At 48.7% G+C, this 22,703-nt stretch overlaps 1 protein-coding gene across 1 annotated transcript; it reads right to left on the reverse strand.

Annotated features, from left to right (window-relative positions):
- Positions 1-18,693: 18,693 nt before the first annotated feature.
- LOC144129498 (uncharacterized) lies at positions 18,694-19,779 on the reverse strand. Its single transcript, XM_077663662.1, has 2 exons — positions 19,564-19,779; positions 18,694-18,915 (listed from the first exon to the last, which is right to left on the reverse strand). The coding sequence occupies exons 1-2, from the start codon at positions 19,777-19,779 to the stop codon at positions 18,694-18,696; spliced, it is 438 nt and encodes a 145-aa protein (XP_077519788.1).
- Positions 19,780-22,703: the final 2,924 nt, after the last annotated feature.

Consider the following 22,703-nt stretch of genomic DNA (forward strand, 5'->3'; position numbering starts at 1 on the left):
TGTGCAGAGTTATAAAAGAACATACGTGTATTGAAATATCTTCCTGCTATGTCCTATGTATAATGCGGTGAGCTTTGTTTCCAGCCACGCTTTTTTGCCCTTTTTCAAGCTGTATCTTTGCATTTGTAATATTGCATTGTGTCTTTGAATTTGTAATGTATATTTTGCAGAACTCATTCTTTTTATATATGCTCTCTGTTGTGAATATAATTTCAGTGCAATTGCTGGGTGGCACACCCCATACCCAGGGCCCCTCCGGGAAGCAAGAACTACAGCCCGTCGGACTCCTTTAATCCATGAGAAAAGGAGCGCGAAAACAAGACGACAGACTAAGACAGAACACACAGCACGAGCGCTCGTGCTGTGTGTTTTGTCTTCGTCCGTCGTCTTGTTTTCGCGCTCCTTTTCTCATGGATCAATACCAACTCGTCCAATATTCCACCCTTGTCAATTAGAATCTGTTAAAGTCGAAGTTACCCCACACCTCCACCAAGATGTCACGCGTGAATGAGGGAGATCACAGATGACAAGAAAACAGTAGCGGGCTTCGGCAAACGTCTTGACCGCAGCTCTAGATCACCGTCACCTTCACTTCCTCTTATTGAGGCAACGTGTGCTTCAGGTGAGCGCTAAGCAGATGTGCGGAGTGCAGTGTGTCAATATGTACAAAACTGTAACTTCTTGAATGACAATGATTTGTTAAAATATTTGTCCTGAACTTCATTATTGATATCAGGGACATGAACTACCTTGCTGGTTTCGAACTGATATAGTTCTAAAATTCATGAGACATTTTATTTACTTACTAAATAGACAAAAAAGATGGAAACATTGATATCAGTTATTTCTGCCACAGTTTTTGGGACATACAAATATATTCTTGTATGAAAAATACATATTTTACTTGTCTTGACAGTGCATAGCGTTCAATAATTGATTTGCAGAAGCTAAGACGTAATATCACTGGCAATGCAATTACAATTGATGCATTTGATTCCTCTATAAATTCTATAAGAAGCCAGCCACGCTGCAACATCAGACTCTCTCGAACAAAATTTCTGGCTACGCCACCAGCATTGAGATGATATAGGTTGTCACAAAGCAAAGAGCACCACTTGAGAAATATTAGGGAGCTGCAAGGCTTTGTAACCACATTGCTTTGCTCCTGGTAATTTCTATATGATCACCGAACAGCTTTGCTGTGAGTGGACAAGGCGAAGAGTGCAGGATGCGTCCTGGCATCCGCAGTGTTTTCGCACAGCGCCTTCCCGCTCTAACACAAGAGCTCAGCCGAACAAGTGCGCTCGCCCAGCTTTTACCCACAATTGCTCTCTGTGGCAAGTGAAAAACTCGCGATCCGTGCCGCCGAGGCGCGAAAACCTGTTTCGAGTCGTCCCGGCGGCTCGAGCGGCCAGGGCGACGAGGTTCAAACAAGCTAGAAATTTACGCCGTGATGTGCCGCCCAATCGCTGAGCCGTTCGCACGTGAACCAGCTTCCGAGCTGCGATTTAGCACCGGGCATAGCTTCCCTCCTTGGAATGGCCAACCCCGACCGCTCCACGCGAAGCGTCCCGCGTGAACTACAAGCCTTTAAAACGCCACAACATCATGGAAACGCTGAAGCGCCGGCAGTCAGCTGTGAAGAACTGTCGCCACATCGTGACACTATCTCATGAGGAGGACCACTGAGCACAGCGCCGAATTTTACCCTCTGGATACTAAACGCCGGGCAAGATGAAGAAAAAAAGTACACTCATCACTAGTGCGTATGAGCCACTCGGGGAATCCTGCTGCTCGGTCATGGAGCGAATAGGAACATGCAAACATTAGCAAAACCTCGATTCCAACCCTCATCGATTCAGTAACGTTGTATACATGGGTGGCAGGCGCCGATTGCCACCGAACATGCGTCGATATGCGTAGTGAATGCGTGACAAGCGGGGCAACGACAGGCGCAGTTGACTGTGATGAACACACAAATAAATTTTTCAGAATACCAAGGATAACTTACACAACAGTTGGCACCTCTGTTGCACACGAATCACGACAGAACGCTGTCATGGCTGATTTAATACTTGCGCACAAAGAACCAGATTTTCAACTGCTTTTTACTGAACAAGGCGCGAACGTTTACAACAGATGTACCTCCCTCGCGCTTCTCACTGTTTTAGTATTAGAAAGGAAAGCACTCACTATTTATGCAGCAGGCCAGGTTACCTGTCAAGCGTTCACTGAAGAAGTCTTCCACGCCGCGCCAGCCCAGCTTTGTTAAAGTTAAAGCTCTTGTCTTGGAATGGCTTGTTTCGACTATAAACAGCGGACAATAAAGAAAATACGAGGTGCCCCCATAGAATCTTCTTACATGACAGCCTATTTTGACGCATACCCTGCTTATCGCCTTTAAATCCCAACAAAATAAAGTACATTTTCCCCAATTTTTAGTTGCTTTTAGGCGGTAAATATTTTTAAAACATTTTTTTTTCTTTTTTTTGCCAACTGCTTGTTGGTCTGGCAACATGTAATTTGTGACGTCACGAGCGCATGCGCATGACGCGTCGTCGGCGGCGAGCTGTTGAGGTGCTTGCATGCACACCGTAGATAGCGGTTGGTCGAATAGTTTTTTTTTTTTTAGCCTAGCGAAAGAAAATCCATTTTCCGTGTTCTCTTTTGGGAAGCCTTCAACTTAGTACGCGAGCTGAGTGATCCTTGGGACAGCGGACTTTCTCTTGTCGCCAACTTTCCGATTGTTGAGGAAACAGAAATCGATGGACCCCTGCTTTACTATTTACGCTTAGAAGCATGCTGTTCGTATGTTATGAGTGTGGTCTCTTTTGAGCAGTGAAGTGCTCCCGTATGTGGAAAGCGGCACGTGGCGTGCATGTCTTCGCCGATGTGCGCCGTGAAAGCCGCGGCGTTTTATAGCTATAGCTACCAAGTTCTTGCCCGCTATATATTCATCGCTCGATAATTAAAATCAAATTATCAAAAGGTGCACTGCAGTAACCTTGAAGCACGAAAAGAGGAGAGAAATATGCCGAGTGCGACGACTTCCGCGCTGCATGTACGCGTTTGTAAGCTTCGAACGTACATTTCCTTCGACTCATAGAACCTTTTTGCAGGAACCAATTAAGCCGCTTGCAAAACACTACGTGACTCGAATGCTTTCACTGTCCACACCGATGAATAGTGGCCGCCGTCTAATTGGGTGCCTAGAAATAATAGTACGGCATTTTGCTGTGCGTGCGCATTGTGTCCTAGGAGTGCGACGGTTACGGCAACTGCAGCCCCGCGCTGAGCAACGTTTATACATGGCTGTGCGCAAACTGTACTGCTCGTTTGCGTGGCATAAAACGCCAGGTGGGTTATCCTTATCTTAAATGTTGCGTACTCGCTCTCACAAATTGCACTTTTACTCACTTACACGCCATGATAACAGTGCAATAAGCGCCGATGATTCTATACATCGCCTGCATGGAAAACGCTTCGCGTAGTATAACGCAGCACTTTCCGCTAATTGTGTCTGCTTTCTCTTATGTCACCAAGATTTAATTTCAGATCGATTTAGCTAAAAGTACGTTCGGATATTAGTTTAATTAATAAAAACAAGCAGATTTGTTGCCCACAGTCGACGCCGACGGCTGCTGCCGGCTGCCTTATTTCTTCACATGCCATGAAGACCGGGACAAATATATATCGGCACTTCCCCCTTATTGTAGTCGTCGCTTTGAGGACACTGTAGCCAAAACTACGCTCGGCAGCTATTTGCAGGCGCTAAAATTTGCGAATTCGCTCTCCGCAAACGCCGAAATCGCACACACGAATCCTGCTTACTCGCTAGGCCTCGTCACGAAAGAGGCCAGCGGTCCACCGTCAACCGAAATTCAAAAATATGGCAAAAGTTTCTAACTGATTAGTAACAAAGTGTGAAGATACGATATGTAGCCGCTTGTTTCGCTTTTTTTCGATACGGATAAGGTACACAAGCGCAGTTTTTCCGACCGTCGCCTCACCGGCCGGGCGTGAAGCAAATTTCGCTCGGCCGCACAAGCCCAGGCGACGGCGGCGAGCGCCGTCTAGCGGCGTTTTCTGTCTGTCTCGCTTGCCTCGCCGATCGGTTGTATAAGCAGGCACCGACTGAAAGCACATCTTCGCTGGTGCCGTCGCATCAGCCTATAGTGTGACCGGACCCTACCTATAGCGAAAAAAAATGCGTTACTGTTATTATCGCTTTTGCGATACCAGTCAATCATATATGTGGGACGACTGCGGCTTCGATCGCCCGCGAAAGTACCGGGAGGAATGAGACCTCGCTGCGCATATTGCAGCAACGAAAGCAGACGACGTTGCTCCGTGCATGTGCTAGTGACGTCACGAGAGCTTTCAATATGGCGGTCGCTGCCGGTGGGAGGAGTCTCCCGGTCTCAATTTCGATCGTATTTTTTTGGAATGTACAGCGAGTCCAGGGCAGCCAAAATTCGGAAATTGAATCATAAGCTCTTGCAGTAGTTACTGAAGCAGAAAACTGCAATAGGAAGAAGGGACAGCTGGTGCCCCGCCTATGGGCGCTTTAGTGGAGCTTCCTCGAGACCACCTGTGTACCACCATGGGCGCTCTATGCATCATGGTGCGGAGAGCTACCAACCGGAGATCCACAACTTTTGGCCAAAAAATAATGAAAGAAACAACGTTTGTCGATAATTAAGAATGTCCTATCATTCAATATCCTATCTATAAATCGTAACAAACGACCAAAAAAGCATGTAAATGGAAAGTTTGCTGAAAATACGCGATTGTTTGCTCTCCTATTGGGCTAGAATTGCAGACCACAAAAGCCAATATTTCGTGTTTGACAGGCGCACTTTTAAACAGAATTATGTTTTTGAAAAAATTTTGTCGCTTCAACATTTTAAAAAGTTTTTCCACAGCATTTCGAAAAACAGGAACATTTTATTGGCATCGTGTGCTTTTCCGGTTTCGCTACTATGGACTTTTCACACTACTTTTACGCCGAAGTTGTTTGCGCACGGAGCGCGCCGTGGATACGAAATAGTAACACTTAGTAACACCACTATGTGTTTCTGGGAAAAAAAAACCTACTGTCTCGCATCAAGTAGCCCATCGTCCCATTATGATTTGCGCGCCCATGGAGGTTTGTGTTCCTGTATATGCTCCCTGCGGGAGCATATACAGGAACACTAATGGAGGTGCGGGTGCAGCGCCACCAGCTTTCGCTCTATGGGTGCCTCGATGGCATGCACGACGGAGCGCGCGAATCGAGGCACCCTAGGAGTTGACGGAGTAGCGCCCTTCCTCTCCTCACCCTTTCTGCGCTTTGTGAACACTACATTTTTGTTCATACAGTATGCCTGACGAACAGGTCTCACGGTTAATTTTCTTTTCGTCTAAAGTACCAGTTCAGCTTTGGTACTTCAGATTTGACTGGGTTATAGTTCTGATTACAATTTAACTTTGGTTTTTTGTATAATTTAATATACACCCCACATGTAAGAATAACAGCGCAAAATAAATTTCTTGCCGCATTCAATGTTCAACCGGTGCGTGTTTCCAAAGGCCCGAAGCTGCAGAAACGGAAGTTTCGGTTACGTCACTGAGCACAAAAGCACAAGCAAAACCAAACAATTATGCGCTTGTGTTTGTTCGAGCATACCACTTATTGTACAATCTGAGAAATGCATTATTATTAAAATGATCTACCGCATTAAAACTTCCTCACAGAAATCCACTCTTTACATCGCCTGCGTTCGTCGCGCCAACTTCACGACGGCTGTCGGGGCAGCTGGCGGGCTGGCTGGTTTAGATCGAAGTTTGAAGTTTCGCCGGGAAGAAATGTTCATAGGACTGAGTATCGCGCTACGGCAAAGCCCCAAAACCAGATCAAGCGATGTACAGGCTTAAAAAAAAAATGAAAACCGATGGTGAGCTATGCCGAAGAAGACGAGAGATTGGCTAAGTATCGGGCGGCTGTCCTGTTTTCCTTTTCCCCCGTGCCTTTGCACCTTTTTTCTTGTGTAGATAACGCACGCGCGGTGTGTTTGTAAATCTGAGGTAATGTGTACTCAGTCTTCTGGCCAGGGCAGCTCCCCCTGGTCGGCTTCTCTACCGCCTCATGAGAGGCCTCTGGAAGCTCTTCAACGCTCCGGCGTCCCCAGCATTCCAGTGGCGCTGGTGCCAAAGGATGATGGTGCTATCAAAATTAACAATTCAGGGCCTGTTCCAGTTGCTCTTCAGGCGGCCACTTCCCTTTATGAGGCAATCACTGAGGTTAGGCAGTTTGGACGTGGCGGGATTCTGTGCCGTTCACCAGACCTGTCGTGCGTGAGGGATCTTCTAAACTGCTCTTCTTTTGAGTCCGTTTCGGTCACGGAGCAAGACTATATAGGAGGTGAAAATCCCGTCAGCGCGAGCGAGCGCAGGCGACCAGAGTCACAATTGTATGCGCCGACGGGCCCGTATGCAGTGGCGGCGCCATGCGGCGCGTCGTAGAAGCCGCAGCGCAAAATAAAATACAGCGCCCGGGCAGGCGGCTCCGGCGGCGCACGCTCGAAGCAGACGGCAAGCAGACGACATGAGTGTTTGCTTCAGCGGGCACGCCGTGACGTTGTATTTCTGCGCCCTGAAGTCAAACAGCAACAGTTCTTGTCGGTGTCTGATCGAGGGCTATAATACTGTAGCACCCTCTCTTGGGCGGCGCCGTCAACCCGGCTAGCGCGCGCCACCCTTCGAAGAGAATTAAGATGGAACCTGGTCGTGGCTCGTGCAGCCACGGCTGGCAGTTCTGTTCTGGTGTCGGCTTGTAGCAGTGGTCTCGTTTCCTTCGCTCCTGAGGCGTTAAACCTACATTGGTGACCTAGGACGAGCAATGACCGATTCCGCAACATCCACGCAGCAGGATTCGCGTCCGCAGGACGTCTCGTCGCTGAAGGTTTGCCTTCCACCTTTCTGGCCCCAGAACCCGCAAGTTTGGTTCCACCAGGTTGAGGCGCAATTTTGCCCAGCCCGCATCACGTCGGAGACGACGCGCTACTACCATGTTGCCTCAAGCCTGCCTCCTGACGTTGTCGGTGAGCTCTCCGACGTTCTCTCCGCCCCCATGGGTGCTACACCATATCAGAAACTGAAAACCAAGGTGCTGGAGAGATTTACGCCGTCGGACCGCACCCGCCTCCAGCAGCTCCTTACCGGGGAAGACCTTGGCGACCGGCGCCCCTCCCAGCTTCTGCGCCGCATGCAACAGCTTCTCGGGGAGCGTGACATCCCCAACCACTCAGCGTTGCTTCGAAAGCTTTTCCTCCAACGCCTTCCCCAGCCCATCCGCCTCGTCCTTGCGGCGGCCGGTGACGTCACCCTCGACCGCCTGGCTGAGCTCGCAGATAACGTTCATGAGGCCACCTCCCCGTCCGTCACTGCTGTTTTGCCGCCAAGAGACTCAGCGATTTCGCGCCATGAGGCCCGTCTCGAGGAGCTTGCCGCCTCAGTCGCCGCACTCCGGAACCGACCTCTGGAGACCCGTCCGTCTCGTCTAGATCATCGCGCTCTGTCGCGCTCACGTCAAGCTCGGAGTCCCAGCCCTACACCTCTCTGCTAGTACCACAGGCGTTTTCGCCACCGGGCCACGAAGTGTACACCCCCCTGTTCGTGGCCGGGAAACGCCCGCCGGGATCACTAACGGCGGCGTGTGGTTCCCCCAGTCATTCCAGCCGCTTGTTCATGGTCACTGACAAGTTCTCCGGCACCCGGTTTCTTATCGACACGGGCGCGGAAATCAGCGTGATTCCACCGACTAAGGCGGATCGATCCAAGCCATCAGGACTGTCGCTCCGTGCTGCCAACGCCTCGTCTATAGCCACGTATGGGCTACGATCTTTCACCCTCGACTTCGGCCTACGCCGCACTTTTCGATGGGTCTTCGTCATCGCAGACGTGGTTCGCCCGATCATCGGCTCAGACTTCCTCTCCTACTTCGACTTAAACGTCAGCGTGCGGCATCGTCTCCTTACCGACGGTCTGACTCATCTCTCCATCTCGGGAGTCTCGTCCGACCTTGCTCCCATGGGCATTCGCACGCTGATACCTTCCTCTCAGTTCGAAAAAATGGCGGATTTCCCGGAGCTCACTGAGCCATGCAACCTCACTCAGGCGGGTAAACATACTGTGATACACCACATCGTCACCCGGGGTCCACCCGCAGCTGCTCGACCGCGCCGCTTGTTTGGAGACCGTCTAGCTATCGCCAAACGTGTGTTTGACCACATGCTGGAGCTCGGCATTATACACCCGTCGTCCAGTGCGTGGGCGTCTCCGCTGCATCTAGTGCCCAAGAGTAATCCCGGTGACTGGCGTCCCTGCGGCGACTATCTGGCGTTGAATGCCAACACTGTCCACGACAGCTATCCGCTGCCCCACATCCAGGACTTTACATCGCGCCTCGCCGGCTGCGCCATTTTTAGCAAAGTTGACCTGGTTAAGGCGTATCACCAAATTCCCATTGAACCCGCCGACATACCTAAGACCGCCATCACGACGCCCTTTGGTTTGTTTGAGTACGTCCGGATGCCTTTTGGACTCCGCAATTCGGCTCAAACCTTCCAGCGGTTCATGGCTGAGGTCACGCGGGGCCTACGAGTGTATTCGCGTACCTTGACGATTTCCTCATCGCCAGCCCTACACCTCATGATCATGAGCAAGACCTACGTGCTTTGTTCAAGCGTCTACAGCACTACTACCTGGTTGTCAATGCCTCCAAGTGTGTTTTCGGTGCTTCTGAGCTCGAGTTTTTGGGTCATCACATATCCTTAGTGGGTATCCGCCCTCTCGCGTCCCACGTCCAGACCATCGAGAATTTTCTTCTGCCCACAACCCTGCGGCACCTGCGACAATTCCTTGGGCTGGTGAATTTCTCCCGCCGCTTTATCCCGCACTGTGCAGAGCTACTTCGCCCGCTCACCGACCTCCTCCAGTCAACCGCTGGGCCATCCTCCGCAATCTCTTGGTCCTCAGAAGCCCAGGGCGCCTTTACTGCCGCGAAGCAAGCAGTCGCTAACGCCGAGCTTCTAGTCCATCCGCGCAACGACGCCCCTACGAGATTGATGGTGGATGCCTCCAGCGTGGCCATCGGAGCCGTCTTTCAGCAGTACATTAACTCGGAGTGGAGACCATTGTATTTTTACTCTCGGAAGCTACTTCCTGCTGATACCCTGTACAGCGTCTTCGGTCGAGAGCACCTAGCCATCTACTCCGCTATCCAGCACTTTCGGCATTTTGTAGAAGGATGCAAGTTTCACGTGCTAATTGATCATAAACCGCTGGCATACGTGTTCCGGACCAACTCATCGAAGTACGTGTAACGTGAACTCCGTCAGCTCGCTTATATCTCGGAGTTTACTACCGACATCCGGCATGTGAAAGGTGGAGCCAACACCGCCGCTGACGCCCTCTCTCGTATAGTCGCGGTAGACGGTCCATCTTCCACCGCCGACTGGTCCGCATTCTCTTCTGCCCAGCAGTATGACGATGAGCTCGCCGCTTTTCGAGCGAACCCTCGTTCCCTCCGATTACGGCTTGTGCCCCATCCTTGCTCGCCTAAGCCCTTGTGGTGCGATGTTTCAACGGACTTTTCTCGCCCTTTTTTTCCGGCTTCACTACGTCGCCCTATCTACCATTCCCTCCATGACATATGCCATCCAGGCATTCGGGCTACTCAGCGCCTTCTCACCCAGCCCTATGCTTGGCCCGGAATCAACGCTGATGTGCGTGCTTGGACGCGCCGGTGCCTACCCTGTCAGTCGACCAAGATCTGTGGACATACCAAGACACCTTCCCAAGCCTTTCTACCCCCTGGCCGTCGTTTCGACCATGTTCACCTCGACATCGTGGGCCCTCTACCCATTTCTCGAGGCTATATACCGCTATATCTTGACCATAGTCGACCGCTTCACTCGCTGGCCGGAGGCAGTCCCCATTCCTGACATCACCGCAGAGACTGTTTCGCGCGCCTTCATTTCTGCGTGGGTATCTCGATTTGGTTGTCCTGGCACTGTGACAACCGACCGTGGACGCCAGTTTGAGTCCTCCCTGTTTGCTTCCCTTAATAATATTCTCGGCCCCAGACATTGCCGTACCACTGCATATCACCCGTGTGCTAAGGCATGGTGGAACTCCTTCACCGCCAATTGAAGGCCGCCCTCGCTGCCCGCCTCAATTGCGTCTCCTGGGTCGACTCTTTGCAACTTGTGCTGCTTGATCTAAGGGCCGTCATCCGAGAAGACTTACAGTGCTCAGCTGCAGAGCTCGTGTATGGAAGTGCTTTTCGTCTTCTAGGCGACTTCTTTACATCCCAGAAACTTCCAGTCCAGCCCCAAGCATTCCTCCAACGCCTGCTGGACTGCGTTAAAGACCTCCGGTCTACTCCCCCACGTCCGTCCCGCCACCATACCATTTTCGTACACCCCGACCTGGCCACTTCGACCCACATTTTTGTGCGCCGCGACGCTGTCCGAGCTCCACTCACACCGGCTTACGACGGACCTTTCCGCGTTCTCCGCCGCACCCCGAAAACTGCCACCATCCTCCAAAACGGTCGCGAAGAGACAGTCAGTCTAGACCGCCTTAAACCAGCTTACATTGAGACCGCCCTAGAACGACTCCCAGTGCCGCCTGACCTAGTGCTCGAGGGCCTTCGCCGGCCCTCCGTCCGTTTCGACTTCCAGTCTAGGCGGGGGGCCCTGTAGCACCCTCTCTTGGACGGCGCCGACAACCCGGCTAGCGCGCGCCACCTTGCGAAGAGAATAAAGACGGCACCTGGTCGTGGCTCGAGCAGCCACGGCTGGCAGTTCTGTTCTGGTGTCGGCTCGTAGCAGTGGTCTCGTTTCCTTCGCTCCTGAGGCGTTAAGCCTACAATACTAACAGCGCTGCTACGCGCAGTGCGGCCTCTTTCGGAATTTGCTGGACAAAGATGGGACCCAGGCGTTTTGTTCGAAATTGCAAAAGCGGTTACAGGTATTGCAGGGAGAAGGTGAGAATGTTGTTGCCGCTTGTTGCCTTCTCGGATGACGTGTAGTCATAAACGCTGCGCCGTACGACGCCCGCGTTCTCCTCCAGCAGATGAAACATACTCGGCGAACGTGAAGGCTAAGGATTTCATTTGGGCTAGTTGGTTGCAGCAGTGAAACGTTGCCTAACGCAAACTCGTGAAGGCATGTTCGCCTTCGACGAATGCCAGCAGCGCTTATATCCATCCAATCAAAGTCATCGCGCGGGTGTCAAACAATAGCCCTGCGTACAACAAGAAGCTACAGATCATCTTAGAGCAGTCGTGGAAAAGAACGCGTTTTATTTTTACGGTGCTCAAAGTTGCACATTGCAAAGTTGCACCAGTTGCACTTTGCAAAGTTGCACCAGTTGCACTTTGGGCTACCAGCGGTAAAGAAGCGCGCGAGGGTGCCCTCGATAGAAGTCAGGCGCGCGCGGCCGAACGGGAGCAACACGCTCGACCGGTTGCCTTGGCAACTGAAACAGCAGTATTTTCTTTCCAGGCCGCCAGGCGCCGCCAGCATGATAGTGGCGCCGCGGACTTGTGACGTTTTCTGGTCGCCGCAGACAGCGGAGTTTCCACTCCTATTACAGTGCTCTAGTATATGGGTAGTGGTTCAGGGAGCGGCCGCTGGTGAGGCGGCTTGTGTCGACGATACCAGATGGCGCCACCAAAGCACGAGCAGTATGATATGCGGCGCGCCGCACCGTGGCTGCGCGCTGTGCATAGAATCGTTGGAGAAATAAACAAGGCTCTGTCTTTTAAAACAGGTCCTACAGATAGGTGAAGCTGTACACAGATATTGTCGGCGAATCAAGAGAGTTAGATGTAGTAGTAGCCAACAGCCGATAGCGCGGTGGTGCGGACGAGTGGCCCCATGCTTCGCAACGCTGATCGTGCTCTTTTGCAGGTACGGCTCCCATATTTCAACGTTAGTGCATAGTAGTATTATCGCCGCCCATAGGAAAGGCCGAGTAAAGGGAGAGGAGTAAACATTCTATCGATCATCGGGGTTATCCAGCGGCCAACTCGAAGCTGTCGGCAAACGTGGCCGAGCGCACTCCAGCTTCAGCCATCGGAAGTGTTTTAGTAGAGGGGCGGGGCAACAAGGAATTGGAATAAAAAAACGCTCCACTTGGCGACCGTTGTGTGTACCGGGAACTATATGCGAATGCGATAATTTTAAGTGTGGTATGCATGCCCCTGTTTTAATTGTTGTTCTGATGCATGCATTTTTTTTCTTCAAAACGAAAGGTCGATTGCCGCCGATGTATAAACGCTGATGAATGCAAGACAATACAAAATAACATTTATAAAATAAAGCACTCCTTTATTGCAGCGCTCCAACTATGCACAGTGCGAAAGATGTCCTTGAATTTCTCAAAGGAATGTCGTGTTTTCTTGTTTGCACAGTACATATTTAGCCGCGCGACTATGAGCAAGTGACTTGCCCATCTTAGCATGAAGCTTCTTTTTCCTGCGAGGAACATCCAGCCTAGAAAAATCGTCCGGCACAGATGCTTCGTCAACTTCACAAGGGTCTTGGTAGTTCGCCAACACGCTACACTCAGTGTCAATGTCCGGACACCTCGATTCCTTGTTAACGTCGTAATCATTACTTTGTGGTCTTTTCGCTTCATTAGTATATGTACTTGTGCTTTTCTTCTTTTTAGGTGGCCTCTGTAGCGGTGTTTTCTTTGACAAATAGCTCGGCGCGTTCGGCAGCAAAGTTGGCACCGCCTCGGGTAAAAGTTCCGGCTTTCCACGCGGTATGCGGACTTCTTTGCCGTCAATGATGTGTATAAAGTCCCTCACAATGCATGATGGCTCGAAATGAAGCTCACACACAGAGCAAGTTTCGTCCAAAACCCTACCTTTTCGATGAAGCTTGCGTTCCCAGTGCTTGCGTCGGTTCTCATCCTTTGGCACAGCGAATAGCGACGGCTGATCGCCTTTCGTCGAATGGTATCCCGTTTAGCAACCGGGAGCTAAATAATGCCGTTGACGCCGACTATTCGGCATGACCGTAGTCTTAACGCCGGGAACTCACAAAGAGGAAAAATGCACCGCACATAAAGCAAAAATGAGCTGCAGGCAGCTTGGCGGGACTGCAAGCCGCACGCGCAGGCGCGCCGAGCCTACAGCCCACGCTACAACAGCGCCACCGCTTACATCTGGGACCTGTCGACACTCGCCGCATCATCGCATTGCATGGAGCGCGCCGGCTTCTGAACCCACTACCCATATTCTAGAGCACTGTACTCCTATAGTCTTCCTCCGTGGTTTCGGTAAACAGCTTCAGTCCGTCTCATCTGGCCTGCACGAAAGGTTTGGTTCGCGGTGTGGACTCTTGCTTGTCTCCAGTTGAGACCCTAGACCTTCTCTTTGAAGCGGGTTTTGTTGCAGTGTATCGCTGTAGCCTTGAGGTGAACAATGAGCGGTTGCCAACGGAAACGGTTATTGCCACGTTTGCGGGTACTGCCTGCCCCTCAGAAACAAAAGAATGGCCCCTAATCTTCCGTGTAAATCCCCTTCCGTTTAAGCCACTGCAGTGCAGCAGTTGCTGGCGATATGGCCATAGTGCTCGTGGCTGCAAGTCAACCTTGCGCTGTTGGAAATGCGGCAATGATCATCCATCAAATGTATGCTCTGATCAAAACGAGAAGTGTGGCCTTTGTGGTGGATCTCACGCTGTAAATTCCGCGAATTGTCCTTCTTGGGATCATGAACTGCAAATTCTTAGGCATAACTGACCGCAAGCGCTGTTCGCGGTGCGAGGCAATATCAGAAATTAAAGAGAGAGCTCACGGCGGTGCATGCTGCAGGTGTGTCAGCCCGTTCAGGATGTGACACTAGCTAGATTCGTCTCTCTCAGGCAATAGTGACTGCCGTGGAAGCCTCTACGGATAAGATGGTTGACACGATAATTTCCACTGTCACATAGTGCATATCTGATGCTCTGGCAACGCAGATTACCGCCATGCATATTGGAATAACTTCTGCCATTTCACCCGTGCCTTCGTTAATGACCCAACATCCCTTGCCTGAGCAGGCTCAGCCCAAGGAACAAGTTACTGCTGTTTCCCCACTTCCTCGGTCCACTAATTCAGAAAATGCTCCAATTATTCATGATGCTGAGATGGTGGATTCAGATACGCGGATCCTCAAACGCAACGGACCCCGATGTCTAACCCTTCTTCTCAACATCCTCAGCTGAAATCAAAGAAGCAACAGATTGGTTCTAAGCTAAAAGAAACTATTTTAGGGCAGGCAGTTGCTGCTGCCTAGATTTCTCAACCATAGGTGTGTTAAGAGTTCTCCAGTGCAACTGTCCGTCGCTTCTTTCAGCTTCAACAGACTTACTATATCTTATATCTCAACATAATCTAGACATAATTATTTTACAAGAAGCTTCACTTACATCTGAAAAACACTTTAATTCATCATCATTTATTATCCCTTAAGGGCCCTGGGTTGGGCATTACATAAGGGGGGGGGGATAACAAGTACAGTAATCACGTGGTCATATTAAAGCGAAATAAAAACTGGAGAGGCAAGTAACGTTACACATTCTTATGAAACCAAGGTTATCAAAAACAAAAAAAGAAAAAAAAGACGAAAAGAACACCCATGCGATTGATTTTCGCATATCTTTACAAATCAATACAAAGGATTACATGCACCATTAATAAAAACACAGAAAAGAGAAGAAAAAAAGATACAAGACAAAGCAGAAAATATGACCTATAAATGGGCGTAGAGAACAGCTACAAAGCAAAATTCGCGTCTGGTATCTGAGTAAATCTGGAAATGTTTGCTGATAAAAAGATTATTTGGCAAAGTGAGCTGATATTAGCTGCCTGAATTTAGAGGTGTCACATTCATAGACTACAGGTTCAGGAATCGAGTTCCATTCTTCAATGGCCAAGGGCAAGAAAGACGTATTAAATGCGTTCGTGGAACCAGTTATGCGTTGCACGCTCATAGAATTGAAAAGACGACGTGATGTTCGTACAGGTGGTACTAAAAGGAATGTTCTCAGGCCAGGTCGATTATAAAATAGATTTTGGAATAAGCACTGCCGTGAAATCTTCCTTCGATGCGCTAATGATTCAAGGTTACTGGATGATTTAATGGCACTAACGCTAACCCGTCTATCATATTGGGAACAGATGAAGCGAGCCGCCCGGTTCTGGATGCTTTCAAGTGATTCAATTGGATATTGCTGGTGAGAGCTTCATATTGCGCTGGCATATTCAAGTTTAGGTCTAACGTACACCTAATAAGCAAGTTTTCTTATGGAACTGGGGGATAAAGAGAGGGAACGCCTAATGAAACCAAGTGTTTTGGATGTCTCTGCCATTAATTTCGTGATGTGTTCAGACCAGTTGAGCTTGTCGGTGATAACAGCACCTAAGTGTCGGTATGATTCAACACGTGAAATGGCAGTGGAGTTCAACGAGTATGAATAGTTAAAGGTTGAATGCTCTTGCATTTGGATATGTTTAGATTCATCAGCCAGTTGGTGCACCAGGTTTCTATTATATCGAGGTCTTTCTGGAGGAGTCTCTGCTCAGAGGTGGCAGTTATGCGGCGATAAAGAAAGCAATCGTCCGCGAAAAGGCGAATTGAGGAAGAGATATTTGCAGGAAGGTCGTTCATAAAGACTAAAAATAAGAGTGGTCCAAGGGCAGAGCCTGGGGTACACCTGAAATAACTTTGAAGGCTTTGGAGCGGTGATTGCCGATAACAGTAAACTGGGTGCGGTCTGAGAGGAAAGAAGAAATCTATAACAGTATTAAGAGATCTTGGGAGAGAGGGGAGAGTTTAGCCATAAGACGTTGGTGTGGAACGCGGTCAAAGGCTTTAGAGAAATCGAGGTAGATGATATCAGTTTGAAATGATGAATCTAAGTTCAGGTGAATGTCGGTAGTAAACACGAAAAGCTGGGTATCGCACGAAAATCCAGAGCGGAAACCATGTTGATTGGTAAAAAGGAATTCCTTTCTAGGTGAGAGCAGACTTGTGAGTATATGATGTGTTCCAGCAATGATGTTTTACAAGCAATACATGTTAATGAAATTGGTTGATAGTTCGATGGATGAGAACGGTCACCAGCCTTGCAAAATCGGGACAACCTTACTTAATGGCCAGTCATTTGGGATTGCAAAACTTGAAATTGATTAACTCAAAATTATTTGTAATATCTGGCATGAAATATCTCTTCTACCTCTAAGAATCTTGGTAGTTATGTCGTCCGGCCCGGGAGCGTTTGAAGGCTTCAAGTTATGAATAAGTTCAGCTATGCCTTCGACTGAAATTGAAATTGAAGGCATCTGGCTGAAATTACGGCTGGGATAGCTGGGTACATTGAGGACTAATTCCCTGGTAAAAACTGAAGAAAAGTAGGTGTTCATGATGTCTGCACAGCGATCTGCGGGGACGTGCCAGCCATCTTGGTCGTGCAAGATGATATTTTGAGGCGAGTTACGGTTTGGCAACAGGATATTCCAGAACTTCTTAGGGTTATTCCGAATGATGTTATGCAAGTATTTATGGAAAAATTTCATTTTTGAGTGCCTCAAAAGATTTGTATAAGCCCGGAGGCATTCAAAGTACTTGTTCCGATTGGAAACAGAGGCAGAATGTTTGCCATCTCGAAAAAGTCGCTTTTTGTTTCTTAACAACTGCTGAAGGGCGTTAGAAAACCAGTGTTTATCAGCATCTCCGCGAATGCAGATAACCGGAACATATGTTTCCATGAGTGAAAGTAATTTTTTGTTTGTAAAGTAACCAATTACTATTATCTGTTCGGGTGTTAGCAGTTTTACTAAAATTGATAAAGAAACGCGTCCAGCTCGAGGTTAATTTGCGCATAGTCGGCTTTGTTATAGTCGCGAATATATTTTAAAGATGGCTTACGGGTGGGAATGGAAATAGCCAAATAAAAAAAATAACAGATGGTGATCACTAAGGCCACTATTACACTAGAGAGACTGACATAACTCAGGCTTTGTGACAAGCACTAGATAAGGATGTTGGTGGCACGGGTTGGGGTTCTAACAGACTGAAACAGATTAAAAGTAAGAATTAAGTCAATAAATTTTTTCTACTGACGAGAAAAAGCTGACAGCTGTTCCCAGTCGATATCTGGATAATTAAAGTCTCCGCATATTACTAAGTTCGCTCATGGAAAGCGGGATTGGAGGAGCAGAAGGGCGGAATACAGCGCATCAATAAAAAAAAGAACAACCTAAATCTGGCGGACGGTAGCAGGCGATAAGCAAGGTGTTGCTAAACTTAAGGGACAGAATAATACATACTAGTTAAAGGCTACAACGAACAGGCACGAAGTGTGAGACTACCGTTGATTTAACGAGAATCAGAACACCACCTCCTCTTCGGCCAGCTCTGTCAAGTCTGTAGAACCTGAACGCTTTACTAGCCTCGAGAAGTTCGCTGTCCTGAATATCTCCGGTAAGCCATGACTCGGTGAGGACCGCAGTATCCGAGCAATTATCATCGAGAAGTGCTTCCACAGTTTCCTTTTTTGGTAAGTAGCTGCGAATGTTCGTGAACATGACAGCCAATTTATGATAAGATGGAGTGACGTGCGAACTTTGCGAAGGCTGAGCGGGTTTTTTAAAAAGAACCTTGGAAGCAGGCGGTGATCGCTATGACGAAAGTTCGATTACTCGATCCCTATTGCGTCATATATGTATTGTTTTTGTCGTTCAGCAGTTTGTCGTAACGTATTTTGAACGTTGCGTCCCTTTCCTTACCAAAAGAGTACAGCCGCCCTGATTTTTAATAATATAGCGCGAGCGTCGACTGAACTGCTGGTGAGCGCCTTATAACGGCGATAAGCGTGCAACAAGGCGAGAGTTCGCGCACGAGCAGGAAGAAAGGGCGTCGTCTGCTACGCTGTTCCGATCATGAGGACACACTCCCTGCCATAATACCATTTCGCAAAAACACGCCAGGCAGTAGAGCACATGCGCATGAATAAAATGCGACAGTGAGACGTGATGCCGTCTCTTTTTTGCTAATACGTCGGCCGCGCTGGCGAACCAGATTTAAGATAAGAGAAAATAAAAAGAAGGAAACGCAGCAACAGATGGAGACGATTGCCTGGATCCCGATAAAAGACGCACCGACCAGCTGTTTAATCGGTATTTCAGTGTCTAGAGGGTATAAAAATTGCACCGCAGCTTTCAAACGTGCCCTTCCGCGGAGAGTGCCTCCTTGCGAGTTATCATTTTTCGGTTTTTGTGGCTCTGGACCAAGGCCCACTTATGCTGCCTTTTTTGTCTTAATTCAGCAAAGTTTACTGACTCACTCCTGAACTACTTGGAGAGCAGACACGGAGCCACAAATGGTTGCGCTTTCCTTTTTGTTTTCTGCAAGAAGATTGCCGTTTCCTGCATGCGTCACCTGAGCTGGAAATCGTAGTCGTCAGATTAGGAGCGATGAGTGCATTGAGAAGCGTGGTGTGTATAGGAAAGTTTTTTTTTTTGAGGAGAGGAGGGGGTAGTAAGGCATAGTTGCATGTATCCGCGGAAGTTATAACTTTTATTTGCATGGTGCATTTTAGAACTGAAACAAGGCCTTGACTCAAGGTTTTCACACATCAGACTTAGAAGTTAATAACGCTGAAATTCTCCTCCAGACTGAGCAACACCCGCGATGCGCCTGGGCAGGGAGTCGAAGAGTGCGGGCACAAGGTTCATGTCATCCTTGAGGGCATCCCATTCACTCTTCACGGCTTCCCATAAGTCGTCTGGCGATGCATCGTGCAGACTCATTTTTGACAAGTTGGACTTGAGGATACCCCACACATTTTCAATTATATTGAGGTCCGCTCCCTGGAGAGGCCAAGACAACGTCATGGTGCCTAGTTGTTCCAGAAGTTCTTTCACGGCGCGTGCAGTATGAACCGGTGACAGGTCATGCTGTAGGTAGATGCAACCATCCGTGAAAGGGCCGTCCAGAAGATGGGGAAGAAGCTCCTCATTAATAATCTCCAGGTATGCTTCTGCACAGAAGCGGCCCGATATACGACGGAGTGGGCCAAGACCGTCCTTAGTTATTACTCCCCAAATAGTGTGGATCAAACCTGCAACAGAGGAAGAAAATTTTATAAACAACATAAATTGTGTGAATGGCGCTTAGACAAGATTAAACGACACCTAAAAAAATATTACGGCAACAATACACCCGCTCTTTACATGGAAGTATAATCCATCCACAATCTCAGCAAACATTTTTCAAATTTAACCAAGTATAAGTAATTCTATTAAGGAACAATTTTACCCGCCTGTGCTGCATCATCTATTTCTTGAACAGTGACAGCTGAAATTGATAATCACATGTCACCCCGCGAAGCAAATGCCATATACTTTCGCAGATGTAAGCCAAACATAGCCAAATAAAAAAAAATGAAAATGCTAAGTCACCTACCTCATTAGGTCTGGCCGGTAAACTTTCTGTTGCTGGTTCCATTTCGTGCAAACCGTGGACTCGTCTGTGAAGACAACATTTGCCCAGTCCTCAACGGTCCATTCAATATGATCGCGTGCAAACTGTAGCCTTTTCTCCTTGTTAGTCGCCGAAAGCTTCGGCTTCTGGGCCGCAACTCGATTGCGAAGACCTGCTTCTCGAAGTCGGACACGCACCAAATTGTCACTCACGTCCACTCCAGCAACATGCTTCAATTCGCCAGCAGTCATGAAGGGCGCTACACAAGCCGCAGCAACAATGGCATGGTCCTCTTCTTCGGTTGTCTTACGCTTCAAATGTCGAGGCGCGTCACAAATGCGCCCTTCGTCGCGATAAGCCTGAACTATCCTACTTACGGTAGCCTGAGTGACTCCAACGCTCTTAGCGATTTCTTTCTGAGACTTGCCGCAAAGCGACATTGTAATGACGCGGTGGCGTTGTTCCATTGGCACGCGTGGAGGCATTTTCCGCCGAAGAGAGCGTTTGAAAGCTGAGATGCCTTTTTATACTCTCGAGACACTGCAAAGCTGATTAAACAGCTGGTCGGTGCGTCTTTTATCGTGACCCAGGCAATCGTTTCCATCTGTTGCTGCGTTTCCTTCTTTTTATTTTCTCTTATCTTCAATCTGGTTCGCCAGCGCGGCCGACGTATTAGCAAAAAAGAGACGGCATCACGTCTCACTGTCGCATTTTATTCATGCGCATGTGCTCTACTGCCTGGCGTGTTTTTGCGAAATGGTATTGTGGCAGGGAGTGTGTCCTCATGATCGGAACAGCGTAGCAGACGACGCCCTTTCTTCCTGCTCGTGCGCGAACTCTCGCCTTGTTGCACGCTTATCGCCGTTATAAGGCGCTCACCAGCAGTTCAGTCGACGCTCGCGCTATATTATTAAAAATCAGGGCGGCTGTACAACTTTTTCCGGGCTAATCGAACATGCGCTGAGTAATCTTCACGAACAGAAAATTTTGATCCCTTCACCTTCGGCCCTGCTGTCAGAATTTTTGACTTCACCTTAAAATGTGCCATTTTGACAATGATTGCGCGGTTTTTAATTCTTGGAAGCGGCCCATTCGATGCGCACGTTCTATATCATCAGCATTTATCGATAGATCAAGATGCCGTGAGCAGAAAGAGATTACAGGCTCCTCTGATTGCTCCCAGGTCTCACCGGCCGCATCCAGGATACCAAAAAAGATCAAGTTCGACCTGCGTATGCGGTTTTCTGCGTCATCGCATTTTGCTATGAGGATTTTTATTTCGGAGGAAAGCCTGGTAATTTCATCATTCGAGCCTGGTGCTGAAGTTTTTCCGCTGGCTTGACCTGTATGTACTATATTTTCTAAAGCATCAACCCTCAGGGAAAGAGTGCTGAAGTGATTTTCGATGCTAGTCTGGGCACTACGTATGTTTGAAAGCTCAGTGAGTACAGTGTTCTGTGATTGTTCAAGACGTGATATCGCCTCAGCGATTGATTCTAGGGTCACGGGTCCAGGGTTCAGTTCAACCTCGCCGGAGAGAACAAGCAAGAGGTGAACAACATAAGCGTTAATGCAATGTAAGCAACTTTGGTACATCAATTTGCGGCAAGAATCCACATACTCAAGTGGGCACGACACCGCAAACAAAAAGGGATTGCTTGTACGGGTACAAGAAGCATGCGGTAAATAACTAACCTGCGCAGAGAGCGGGGTTGACATGACCGTGTTTTATGCGGTGACGTGCCCCAAGTCGATCCGGTGCAGTCGTGAATTAAGTGTGCTTTCCGTGTTGACAGTTGCAGCCGGTTGCCAGATGAGAGGCTCATTCCGAGCGGGAAACAGCGGGAAAGCGCTAGCTTCTGCGATGTCGTGGGTCAGAGGCGGGGGGTGAAGTGGCTTGATGGGGCGGTGTTCATCGGGTGTCAGCAAGCCGGCAAAGCAAAAAGGCAGCGTCGAGATGTTCCATATCAGGACAGCCTGCGCAGAGAGCGGGGTTGGCATGACAGTGTTTGATGCGGCGACGTGCCCGGCATAATTTGCATTACTATTCTCCATTTTGACAAGATCGACAGTCAAGAGGAGGAGGCTTACTCAAACTAGTTTTTTTCTAAATTTTGTCACAGGGCTAAGATTACTTTTCAGTCCGCTACTATAGACTGTGAGTCATTGGCTTTAGATTTTGAAATTGCAGGGTGCTATTCCTTTTCATTAGCAAAAGTTTATTTTCCTTGCGGTGTGCAGGATACCAGGCTGCTAGATCTCCTGCTCCTTAATTGTCAGAAGTCAGTTCAATTGGTCGGCGACTTTAATTCTCATCTTGTGTCGTGAGGCTTTAAGACAGATTTCAGTGGTAAGCACCTTTGGGATTGGGTTACTTATAACCTTTCGTGTATGAATTCAGGTTCGGCTACATTTCTCCGCGCACGAATTCGATCTGTGCTAATAATAACTTTTATAGTGTTCCTGTACTCAATTGGTTGACTGTGGATTGTGGAACATCTAGCGATCACATACCTATCGTTTATGATGTTAATTGCCGCGTAACTCCGGCGTGCTCTCAGATGAGGTCATATATAAACTATGATCAGTTTCAGTCCTCTTTGCGCTCCACTCTTGCTTCCGCGGTTAATTCTGCTGAAGAGCATACAACAAAAGGCGTATGCTTGGCTATTGAGGTACGCCGAAAGAAGTCCGAATTTTCGGTACGTACATCAAGAGGGAACACTTCAGCTAGATGGTGGGATGCAGATTGCTCGCGGGATTTCAGAGGCAGAAAGTTTGCATGGAAGAAGCTCCTACACAATCAGTGCCCAAGAAATTAGCATGATTATAAGTTCATTGCGGCTACGTTTACACGCATAATCTCATAAGCGAAAGAAAATTATGAATTCGAGCATTTTGATTTCCTTTCAAATTCAGGAAATCGTCGCTCACTTTTCGGTTTCTTAAGATCGCGGAAAAAGATTCCGGTTTCAGAAAAATCAACCTCATGTGTTTTGATGCCGCAAGAATCAATAAAAACAGTTGAGACAATTGCCAAAGGATTAGACCAGCTTTCCGCCTCTGTACTTCCTTCGCGCACCGCGTTTCTGGCGTCAGTGGACCAGCTTCAGCATGTCCCCCCTATTACCCTTCCCGAGCTTTCCCCGATAGTGTTGAGGTTACCAGCTGCTGC

This window comes from Amblyomma americanum, chromosome 4, assembly GCF_052857255.1.
Source record: "Amblyomma americanum isolate KBUSLIRL-KWMA chromosome 4, ASM5285725v1, whole genome shotgun sequence".
NCBI lineage: Eukaryota > Metazoa > Arthropoda > Arachnida > Ixodida > Ixodidae > Amblyomma > Amblyomma americanum.

Bases quoted from the DNA above. Each gene is read 5' to 3' on its own strand.
- LOC144129498 (XM_077663662.1), bottom strand. From the start codon at position 19,779: ATGACTGCTGGCGAATTGAAGCATGTTGCTGGAGTGGACGTGAGTGAC. The intron at 18,916-19,563 runs GTTTGCACGAAA...TGGCCTCTCCAG, and splicing joins TCTTCACAGACGAGTCCACG to GGAGCGGACCTCAATATAAT.